At 41.8% G+C, this 11906-nt stretch overlaps 2 protein-coding genes across 2 annotated transcripts; both read left to right on the forward strand.

The window, feature by feature from the left end:
• LOC117497207 (tripartite motif-containing protein 16-like) lies at nt 1–2665 on the forward strand. Its single transcript, XM_034149078.1, has one exon. It carries the CDS (start codon nt 127–129, stop codon nt 1789–1791), a length of 1665 nt encoding a protein of 554 aa, XP_034004969.1. The 5' UTR covers nt 1–126; the 3' UTR covers nt 1792–2665.
• A 2763-nt stretch (nt 2666–5428) lies between these two features.
• LOC117497222 (E3 ubiquitin-protein ligase TRIM33-like) lies at nt 5429–11906 on the forward strand. Its single transcript, XM_034149103.1, has 6 exons — nt 5429–5620; nt 7427–8100; nt 9301–9424; nt 9541–9615; nt 10170–10322; nt 11656–11906. The coding sequence occupies exons 1-6, from the start codon at nt 5429–5431 to the stop codon at nt 11857–11859; spliced, it is 1422 nt and encodes a 473-aa protein (XP_034004994.1). The 3' UTR covers nt 11860–11906.

Below are 11906 nucleotides of genomic sequence, written 5' to 3' on the forward strand. Positions count from 1 at the left end.
GTGGGTAAAGTACAAGAGCTGATAGGCCACATTCACTGCACACACACATGTTGTTCAGATAACCTGTCACATAGTTTCAGCTCTCAGGAAGTGAAACTCACACACTCGCTGCTACTGAGAGGTGAAATGGCGCAGAAAGGAGTTCAGCTGGACCGGGAAACCTTCTCTTGTTCGATCTGTCTGGATCTACTGAAGGATCCAGTGACGACTCCCTGTGGACACAGCTACTGCCTGAAGTGTATTACAGGCTTCTGGGACGGAGAGGATGAGAAGGAGATCCACAGCTGCCCTCAGTGTAGGCAGAGCTTCACACCGAGGCCTGTCATGCTGAAAAACACCATGTTAGCAGCTTTAGTGGAGGAGCTGAAGAAGACTGGACCCCCACCTGCTCCTGCTGATCTCTGCTATGCTGGAGCTGAAGATGTGGCCTGTGATGTCTGCACTGGGAGGAAACTGAGAGCCTGTAAGTCCTGTCTGCAGTGTGTGGCCTCTTACTGTGACAAACACCTCCAGCCTCATTATGAATCACCTGTCTTTAAAAAACACAAGCTGGTGGAGCCCTCCAAGAAGCTCCAGGAGAACATCTGCTCTCGTCACTACGAGGTGATGAAGATGTTCTGCCGCACTGATCAGCAGTGTATCTGTTATCTCTGCTCTGTGGATGACCACAAAGGCCACGACACAGTGTCAGCTGCAGCAGAAAGGACTGAGAGGCAGAGAGAGCTGGAAGGGAGTCGACTAAACATCCAGCAGAGAATCCAGGACGGAGAGAAGGAGGTGAAGCTGCTTCAGCAGGAGGTGGAGGCCGTCAATGGCTCTGCTGATAAAGCAGTGGAGGACAGTGAGAAGATGTTCACTGAGCTGATCCGTCTCATGGAGAAAAGAAGCTCTGGTGTGAAGCAGCAGGTCAGATCCCAGCAGAAGAGTGAAGTGAGTCGAGTCAGAGAGCTTCAGGAGAAGCTGGAGCAGGAGATCTCTGAGCTGAAGAGGAGAGACGCTGAGCTGAAGCTGCTGTCTCACACCGAGGATCACAACCAGTTTCTGCACAGCTACCCCTCACTGTCAGCCCTCAGTGAAGCTACACACTCATCCAGCATCAACATCCGTCCTCTGAGCTACTTTGAGGACGTGACGGCGGCCCTGTCAGCAGTCAGAGACAAACTACAGGACGTCCTGAGAGAGGAATGGACAAACGTCTCACCGACTGAAGTGGAGGTTTTACTGTCAGCAGCAGAGCCCACCACCAGAGCTGGGTTCTTAACATATTCACAGGAGATCACACTGGATCCAAACACAGCACACACACTGCTGGTATTATCGGAGGGGAGCAGAAAAGCAACACGCATGGATGATCAGTCTTATTCTAGTCACCCAGACAGATTCACTTTATGTCCTCAGGTCCTGAGTAGAGAGAGTCTGACTGGACGTTGTTACTGGGAGGTGGAGCGGAGAGGGAGAGGAGTTGATGTAGCAGTCGCATACAAGAATATCAGCAGAGCAGCAGGGATGGAAAGTGGATTTGGAAACAATGACAAATCTTGGTCCTTAGTTTGTAACAAAAACGATTATTCATTTCGTTACAACAGTATCATCACTCCCGTCTCAGGTCCTCAGTCCTCCAGAGTCGGAGTGCACCTGGATCACAGAGCAGGTATTCTGTCCTTCTACAGCGTCTCTGAAACCATGACTCTCCTCCACAGAGTCCAGACCACATTCACTCAGCCGCTACATGCTGGAGTTTGGCTTCATTATGATCATGGAAACACTGCTGAGTTTTGTAAACTCAAATAGCCTGAAGTCATTGGAGGAACTCTTCTACTTCTTAAACTCACCGTGTCCATCAGAGCTGATTGTTCATGTCTTCACTGTGCAGAGATCAGCTGTCAATCAAACATTATGGGATGTGCTTCAACATCTTCTCATGAGTTGTTCTGTAAATGTTGGACTTTCTTCCGGCTCCTTCCTGTGTCTGTGTAGCCATGGAGGCTGTCACTGCTCCGGAGGCTCCTTGTTCACCTGAACTGATATGTAAACTTTGCTCTAAATATGTGTTGGATATTTCTTTTGATTCATGTTGTTGTTTCTCTTGTAATGCACGAGTCTTCAGAGAGAAAGCAGCAGAGCTTCTTTTATTGTACACATTTTATTCTGGCCACTTTCTAAAACAATAGAGACATTTATAATCACATGTATTATTTTGACAGATTAAATGTTATTGTTGCCCAAATTAACTACACATGAGTTCCCAGATGGTTATAACACTTATTTCATCATAACATGTTTATTTAAAATGATATTACTTACTGTCATGATCATAATCAATAAGTACATCATGTATTATTCTCCTGTAAATAGCTTAGAGTCTTTGCTTGGGAAATACATTGTATAATATTACAGTTATTTTTTTGCAGACTAATTGTTGTTGTTGTTGTTGTCCAAATAGAAATTGGGTACTCTGATGTTTTATAGAACATTAATTATCATGATAATAATCAATAAGGAAATCATGTATGATTCTGTTTGAAATAGCTGAGATGAAACACATTCATGGTGTGGATAAAGTGAAACTGATCATGAAATCATTGAACAGACTTTACTGATGGGATGTGTGATCAAATTAAATGTTTGGATCATTAATAAAGGTTTGTCTTTCAAAAACAAAAAATGTATGTTCTTCTTGTATTATGTCCATATACTATTATGCATTTCCTAGTTGTATCTTGTGCTTCTACTGTGACATGTTTCACAAAACACGTTACTTACAGATAAACAAATATAGCTGACAGCGTTAAAAGATAACTAGAGAATGCAATTCCTGAAGAAATAGCTAGTGGGAATGTGTCTCCCATCACCCCTGACATTACATTCTTTAATTCAAAGAAAATCAGTAATATTTTTAAAAACTACAAGTCCCTTTCTATCAGCTGTGCACCGTTATGGTGTAAATATAACCTATCTACCAATTGGATCAAATATAAAAGTCAGACAAATTAGTGTTGATACTGCAAGGAGACGTATTGTGTGAAAAGAAATGTAAGATGTTGTTTAATTGCTTATATATTTAAGATCCACGTCACGTATTCAGTTTCGGCGGCAGTTCCTGTTTGTCTAGAAGTCTTCTCATCAGGGCTCTATACATAAAGAGGGTTACCTTGGTTGGTGATTGGCTAATGGTTACACAACTACAAAATCGTTATGACATCATAAAGGGACCAAAATCTGATCAGCTCATTTTCAGACAGGTTTTTATAGAAATGGATCAGGACAAAAAGAGAGAGAATCTTTTTTCCTGAAACGTTCAGAATCTATTTACACAGAGGGGACACATGCTGATGTAGAAGAGACATGAAAAGGTGGATTTTGCATAATAGGTGACCTTTAAGTAAATAACTTGTTATGTAGTATAGTACACCTACATTACAGGAGGTCATGAAAATAGAAACAGAAATGAGTCCTGCCCCTTTATTGCATCTTCACGTGATACAGCATCAGTTCGAGGGAAAATTGATTTACATACAGTTACTATTATTCAAAGTGAACTCTACAGCCTGTGACCTGTCATTGGTCTGTTAGTAATCTCTTATTATATGAGTCACTGACGGATGTTCTTCCTCTTAATGCTCCACGCCTCTTTTGCTGCAGTTTTTCCCACATGCTTTCTACGTGAACTCCCCAGGTGACGATGAGAGGCGAATAATAGCATCACATGATGAGCAGAGACTCTCTGAAGTATCAGGAGGCCGAGGTGGGATCAGCTCTCGACCAATCAGAGCGCAGCTGTCCCTCCTGATACTGGACAGCAGCTCCGTCTTTCTTATCTTCAGCTCACCTCCACCTGCACACACCTCCATCTTTCTGAAGGGAGCTCACATTGACACGCAGGTAAGGTCTACCATGCAGCTTAACGGATAACTGGGACTTGTTAATGATGTGTTGTTATGTACAAAATAAGATTAAGATAAGATAATAATAGGAACAATAATTTAAATATGAATTAAAATCAGCATAAGGATAAGGGAAACAAATAAAGAAACAATTAAAAGAATAAGGATAAGAATATTATTTAAAATAAGAATAAAATAGCAAATAAATAATATACAAAAATGTACACGTAGAAAATAAATAATAATAATAAGGATAACAAAATAATTAAAATTAAATAAAAATAATAACAATAAGGATAAGGTTAATAAATAAATAAAATAATGAATAAATAAATAAATAAGAATAATAATACAAAATTAAAAACACTAAATGATAGAAACCACTAACATTCTAAAAAAAGATAATTATAATAATAGATTTAATTTATATAGCGCCTTTCAAGGACCCCATGGCCGCTTTACAAGTTAAGAGTTAAGGACAGACAACAAAACAAACAAACAAACAAACAAAGTAAGGCAAATAATAGAGTGAAATAAATAAATAACAGTAGGAGTGGAAGCACTGTGAAGGGTTAGGGGTCAAAGGCCATGGGGAACAGGTGAGTTTTTAATGATGACTTGAGGGAGTCAGCATTGATCTGAGAAGTTACAGTATGTAAACCATGTTGTTTTTTGTTTATGTTATCATTTATTATACCTGTAGGTAAATTAAGTGTTAGTTACCGTAATCTTTAAATGTTACTTCTTCCTCTGTTTGTTTTTGATTCTTATACTGCCGTCAAACACTGAGCACACAGGAGATTTTACAGCAGCTTCTTTCTGTGTTTTTAGTTTGTTCTTCTCCCCACGAGGCCTGATCCTCCTGGAGATAGATGGCTCACCTGCCTCTCAGACGCCATGGCAACTTGCCCCAGAGGCGAGCCACTCTGTTGCCCCGGGTAACGAAGAGCAGAGCACACCTGGAGGACGGTTCACCTGAGACCCGGTCAAACCCTGCAGGAAATGCAGAGAAGCCACGCCAAGCCCAACACGTTACAGAGACACAAGCAAACGTAAAAGTGGAGGATTTCGTGATTAAGGAGAAGGTAATCATTACAGCTGACTCATAAGAGTTAAGGAGGGTGATTGATATGTGAATACACTTTTTGGAGTGTTGACATGTATTCTCTTTTTCATAAAGTTTTGCAGCTCTGGAATTTGTGAGATGGAAAAGCAGTCAAACCGGTCCTGCAATGGAAATACAAGAGCAGTCTCTCCGTCATGTGTCAAACTAAAACCTGAGAAAGATGTGGCGATTTTATTGAAGAGAATAAGGTAAAATTACACAGTTGAACGCAGTCGCCTCAAAACAATGGGAACAAATGTAATTAAATAAATGGTTTGATGTCTTGGGGAATATCCTTTCTCCAAGGAGTTATATGAGAGAAAGCTAATTAGTGTATTTCCCCCAAAAGAGCCCAACAATTCCTTTATTGATAAATGGGAATTCAGGATTTATGAACAAATGTTAAACCACTGACCAAAATCGAGATTTACTGACCAAGATGTCTTTCCACAGGATTCACCCGGAGGCCCAAAGGATTCTGGGTAACTCCAGAATCCCCGTAGTGGTAATGGAGCGTCTGAACATCCGGTCCCTGTCCTGTCTGCAGCCGGTCGTCTCTCTGGTGCGTCTGCCCTGCCCAACACCAGCTGAGCTCCACAATAACACGTCCTGCTCACATCGTCCTCAACAGGTACAGAGATTAAAGGTCCCCTATTATACTGTTTTTAATCAATATATTATAGGTCTCAGATATATACAAAACATGTCTCTGAAGTGTTTGGCTCCAAACCCCAAACAGATCATTGCAGCATCCCATAATCCCCTTTGTTTCAGCCCTGTTTCCAAAGTGCTGATTCTCTGTCTGTTACTTTATGGCGCGTTTCCACTACACGGCCTCGCTCGGTATGGCTAGGCCTCGTTAGGACTGGCTCACTTTATGGCGCATTTCCATTACAGTTTAGGAACTGGGGTAGTATCTATAGTAACGCAGTGTAGGCGGAGCCGTGACGTCATCTTCAATGAGAACCCCAGAAAAACAACACAGCCGTTAGCTGTTAGCACTCAGAGCTCACAGCTCCTCATATATGTTCAGAAACTAGACAAAAGTTAAACAAGTACAAACCACAGACTGCCTGTGTCATGGCGAATACAGTCGCTGCTTTATTTATGTCTGTATAGGCCGTTGTTGTGAGTGTGGACGGTCGGAGCATATACTGCGTTAGCTTAGCCAATCTCCATTTAGAAAACACGCATTTTAAAAGGTTTTTCGCCTGCCGTCTGTCTGCAGACTTGTCAAAGCATTAATTCATGGTTTTTACTAACCGGTATCAGTATGTTGTTACTTCGGCATTATTTTGAAACGTGTATTACAATTAAATCACGGTCAAATATGTCCATCTTGTTGTAGTTGTAGCCCCCTTGCCAGCAATGCTCTCTCTAGTTTAGCATACTCAGCCCGACTCAGCCTCGTTGTCTCTGGCCCAAGACCCATGATTTTATGAGGCCAGAAAAACTGTGAATTAGGACCCGCCGGCCGGTACTAGGCCAAGTGGAAACGCAACCAAAGACGGGCCGCTGACGTCACAGCCCTCTTAAACCGTGCTCCGCGCTGTAGTGGAAACGCGCCATTAGATGAAAATAAGGAGCCACTCCCCACGCCCCTCTGAGAGATATTTGGTTACAAAGAACACATTAGGTGCTTTAGGAGGAGATTCACGTGATAAGGTGGGGGGGGGGGGGGGGGGGTTACCTAGGTTGGTGATTGGCTAATGGTTACACAAGACAAAAAAACATTATGACATCATAAAGCGGCCAAAATCTGATCAGCTCATTTTCAGACAGGTTTTTATATAAATCGATCAGGACAAAAAGTGAGAGAAGCTTTTTTCCTGAAACTTTCAGAATCTCTTCACACAGAGGGGACACATGTTGATGTAGAAGAGACTTGAACAAGTGCATTTTGCATAATAGGTCCCCTTTAAGTTTAGTTTACACACAGCACTTTCAATTCAAAGCACAATATGTAATGTGTGCCCAAAATGCCCAGCATTCAAGAGGTCATAATACACTTCATTTTGTTGGGTGATGTTCGCGGCTGTGTTTAAACTCAGTCATCAGTGTTTCTTCAAAGCTGTTCGGCTGTTGTTTGCTCAGATTGTTTCTCTGATAACTTAAAAACGTTATCTTGTTATAAAATGTGATAAAGCGACCATTATCTAAACACTGTATTGTCAAAAACAGCTTAAAAATGCATGCAAAGTCAATTCATTACGGCTCCTTGAAGACGACCACAACACTGAAGCATGCAAAAAAGGAGACAGGATTAAAGACCACCAGATAAAACGCCTATACTTTGAATAAAATTTATGATTTTCTTTCAGTTTGCAAATTGTTGGAACACTGAGTATACAGCTCAACATAATATATAACAGGTTCAGTGATGTTTGTCATATATTTTACATTAGCTCTTTCTGCCCCTTTGTGTCTCTCTCTGCAGAATGGATTCAGTCACCATGAGGAAAACATTTTGGAGATAAAAGAAGAGACACCTCAGTGCGATCTAATCCAAACAGAAACCTCTCAGCCCTCCTGGACTGAGCCGTACTGTCCCGACCTCTCGCCCTCCAGAGAGCCAGAGAGGGACTCCGGCTTCGACTGTGACTCTAATCCGGATCAGCCGTACATCCTGTTTGATTCTGGATCTGAGGAATGGGACCTGGACGTGAAAACAGAGTCAGAAACATTTTATCTGGATTCAGATCTAGAGCACAGCCTGGTGATCGAACTGGATCCAGAAGAACCAGAAGAAGCTGAGCCGGATGTGAAGCTGGAGGAAGAAGCAGAAGCAGAGCCGGATCTGAAGCTGGAGGAAGAAGCAGAAGCTGAGCCGGATCTGAAGCTGGAGGAAGAAGCAGAAGCAGAGCCGGATCTGAAGCTGGAGGAAGAAGCAGTAATTAAATGTGAAGAAGTAAAAATGGACGACAGTGTAGATCTTTGTTGCTCACAGGAGGAAGAAGTGTCATCGCTGCAGAAACCTGGACCTTTAGGAGTGGAGGAGAGTGAGGACTTCTGCGGTGTTTGTCTGAACGGAGGAGAGCTGCTCTGCTGCGACCGCTGCCCCAAAGTCTTCCACCTGATCTGTCACATACCTCCACTCACCTGCTTCCCTCTGTAAGTGCTGTTAGACCTGGTACTAAAACACTATTTTAACCATTATCTGCTAAACAATCAACTATGTGACTCAGGCCGATTTACTATTTTTGTTACTATATATCGGTATTGATGATATTGATTTCATGATGTGAATAATCCTGCACCCCTAAATCATTTTACACTCTCTCTCTGCCTTACTTATATATTGAATGTAATTCATTTTCCCAAAAGAAAAGACACAATGCAAAAGTAGACAAAGTTTAGGATGAATTTGACTGACTCACTTATTGTTTTTTAAAGCAAATGTTCCATTGACATTGCAATAAATCATTTTGTTTAAAAAAAAAGATACTTTTTGCATGTTACTTTTGAACACAGTCTACAATGGCACATTATGATTCCAACATTTTTAGCTTCTACCTAAAAATGAATGATGCATTTCCTACAAACCAATAGGCCGGGTATCTAAAGAGTAAGATTAATGTTAGGGAACATTAGCACAATTCAAGAGAAAAGAGGAATAAAACTAGCACACTTTATTGAAATCAAGGAATATGTCACCTAAAAGCAGTGTGCAATCTCATAAGTAATATCAGGCTTTGGTTACACAGACAACACTTGATTTCAGAAAAGAAAGAACATTTCACCTATTTTAAAGGTCACCTATTATGCAAAATCCACGGTTTCCTGTCTTTTCTACATCAACATGTCCCCCCCCCCCTCTGTGTAAAGAGACTCTGAAAGTTCCAGGAAAAAAGATTCTCTCTCTTTTTGTCCTGATCCATTTCTATAAAAACCTGTCTGAAAATGAGCTGATCAGATTTTGGCCACTTTATGATGTCATAACGATGTTTTGTCTTGTGTAACCATTAGCCAATCACCAACCAAGGTAACCCCCCCCCCCACCTTATCACCTGAATCTCCTCCTAGAGCACCATTGTGTTCTTTGTAACCAAATATCTCTCAGAGGGGCGTGGGGAGGGGCTCCTTATTTTCATCTAAAGTAACAGACAGAGAATCAGCACTTTTGAAACAGGGCTGTAACAGAGGGGATTATGGGATGCTGCAATGATCTGTTTGGTGTTTGGAGCCAATCAGAGACATGTTTTGTATATATCTGAGACCTATAATATATTGATGAAAAAAACACTATAATAGGGGACTTTTAATGCTTAATGAAGTAATGAGTGTCCTGTGTGTGTCCCGTGTGTCCTGCAGAGGGGACTGGGTGTGTTCCCTGTGCAGAACTGAGCAGGATCCTGAAGAGAGCTACGCTTGTGAGAAGCAGCCCTCCTGTGGGGGAGTCAGAGCTCCGTACACCCTCTCCCCCCAGAACCAGAGGGTGAGCCGCAAGGGGGGAGTCACTCTGACCCTCACCACATACATTTGCACAACTGAAAATATGTTTTTTTGGTGACCGTGTGTGTTTGTGTTTGTGTGTGTGTGTGTTTCCTGCAGAGGTGTGAGAAGTTGACTCTGCTGTTGTACTGTCACACACTCAGCGCTCCGTTTCATGAACCTGTCAGCACGCTGGTCAGTACAACAGATTCACATCTAAACATATCTATTAACAAATATATATATACATTAAAGGTAGGGTAGGTAAGTTTGAGAAACCGGCTCGAGATCGCTAAAATTTGAAAATACACAACCGGAGAAAATCTGCCACTTCCTTATAGAGCCCCTCCTCCAACACACACGAACGGGATTTTTTGTCAAAGCACTTAAGATATTCATTGCTATCGGGATGTTAAGAGCATTCCATGGAATATAACAACAAGTGTATCTCGAGCCGGTTTCTCAAACTTACCTACCCCACCTTTAATATTTAAATCGTAAACAACACTGTCTGAGTCAGTGTTGTCTTTTAAGTTTCATCCAAAATGAAAAAGCCAACTTTTATCTTCAAGATTATCCTGACTTTATCTGGGGGGTTTGTTATATTGGTTGTATATGTATTGTTTTTAGTCATTATGTGAGTGGTTAAAACAACCTGCAGTCTCACTGTACTCTACTTTTCATCTAAGCATATTTAAAATGACAACAGTCTCTCTCACAATGCTGTAATGTCTGGTAATGTGCTGCAGGCCAGAAACTACTACCAGATCATCCGGAGGCCCATCGACCTGTCGCTGATGCGCAGGAAACTGGACAAGAGCAACACGCTGCACTACTTCAGCGCCGAGCAGTTTGTGGACGACGTGCTGCTGATGTTCAAGAACTGCTCCAGGTTCAATTACGTGAGTGCATTTAATCGAATTTCTGAAGTTATTTCATTATTTCAGCGCTATCACCCAGTGTTTCTCAAATGAGGGTACTGGAACCCCAAGGGGTACTTTGACATAAATCAAGTTAAAAGGAACTAAAAAGACGTTTAGTGAGTGAGACATTTAATATCTGAGTGCTAATGGAGTTTTAAATGTAGCTGACATATCTCAACATCTATTTAATGGATTTTCTTGGAGGCAATCAAAGTCTGCAGGATGATTCCCTCTGATTTTGGTGAGCCACTGACTTTTTATTTAATGCCATTGCATTAAAGAGGACGTATGATGCTCATTTTCAGGTTCATATTTGTATTTAGTGTCTCTAATGTGACATGTCTCCATGATTTAATGTTCAAAAAGCTCTTTATTTTTCTCATACTGCTTGTGCTGCAGCACCTCTTTTCACCCTCTGTCTGAAACCAGAGCCCAGGCTGCTCTGTTGTGATTGGTCAACCACTCAGAGATGTCCCGCCTCTTAGCCTATCACGTACAATGTGTTGCATGTTGATGTCACTATAGAGAGGCGAAGTCCCGCCCATCTACTTCCGACCCATGGGACCTTATTTCGGAAAAATTATGCATTAAAGTCAATGGGGAGAGAAAGATTATCTTTCGATCCCGTTTGAGTTGTGCCACGAATTACACATATGATGTTTGTCAATCTTAAAAAATAATTTCCATGTCAAAAAAGTCACAGTTTGTCGTAAAACTGTTGAAATAAAAGACTATGAAAAATATGCAACTAGAAAGACTACAAATCCCAGAATCCCGGTCCCGCATGCTGGCTCTTACGGAACCGACTAACTCCCCTTGTGTGTATGTACAGCTCTCAACATGCCCAGACTTGTAGTGATTTTCACCTCTTTTAATACTTTTCGCCTCATTCTGAAAGAAAGAAGTGAAATGTGCCAACGTGACGGCCGTCTTGGTGTGTGGTGCGAGATGGGAGATGTAGTTCATTGAGCGGTTTCACACAAAAATGTGTTACTTCACAGTTTTACGACACATTTTAATTTTTTTGACTTGCAAAATTATCTTTTAAATTGACAAACATCATATGTGTAATTCGTGGTACAATTCAAACGGGATCGAAAGATAATCTTTCTCCCCATTGACTTCAATACATACTTTTTCCTAAATAAGGTCCCATGGAGCTCCCCCGGAAAGGGAGGGACTTCGCCTCTCTATAGTAACGGAAGTAAACAAAGAGAGAGGGAGCAAACTATAGTCTATAAATCTTCTTTCCCTGGATACATAACGTTTTAAACTACTTGTATACTTCACATGTTCTCTTTCTGCTGTGCAGCCCGACTCAGAGGTGGCTCAGGCCGGTCGCAGTCTGCAGGAGTTTTTCTCAAGCAAACTGAAGGAGATTTTTCCCGACCGGACGTTCCCATCGACCGGCCTCCAGCGAGCCAACAGAGCTGAGCTTCTGAGGGTCTGCAGGAGGAGGAAGGAGGACCACAGGAGGAGGAGACATGTGTTCAGTGGGAAGAAATACTACCTGTAACTAGTTTTGATCATAAAGCTGCCCTGAAGCCTTGTTCTTTTGTACTA

The sequence above is a fragment of the Trematomus bernacchii genome, unplaced genomic scaffold (assembly GCF_902827165.1).
Source record: "Trematomus bernacchii unplaced genomic scaffold, fTreBer1.1, whole genome shotgun sequence".
NCBI classification, from domain to species: Eukaryota; Metazoa; Chordata; class Actinopteri; order Perciformes; family Nototheniidae; genus Trematomus; species Trematomus bernacchii.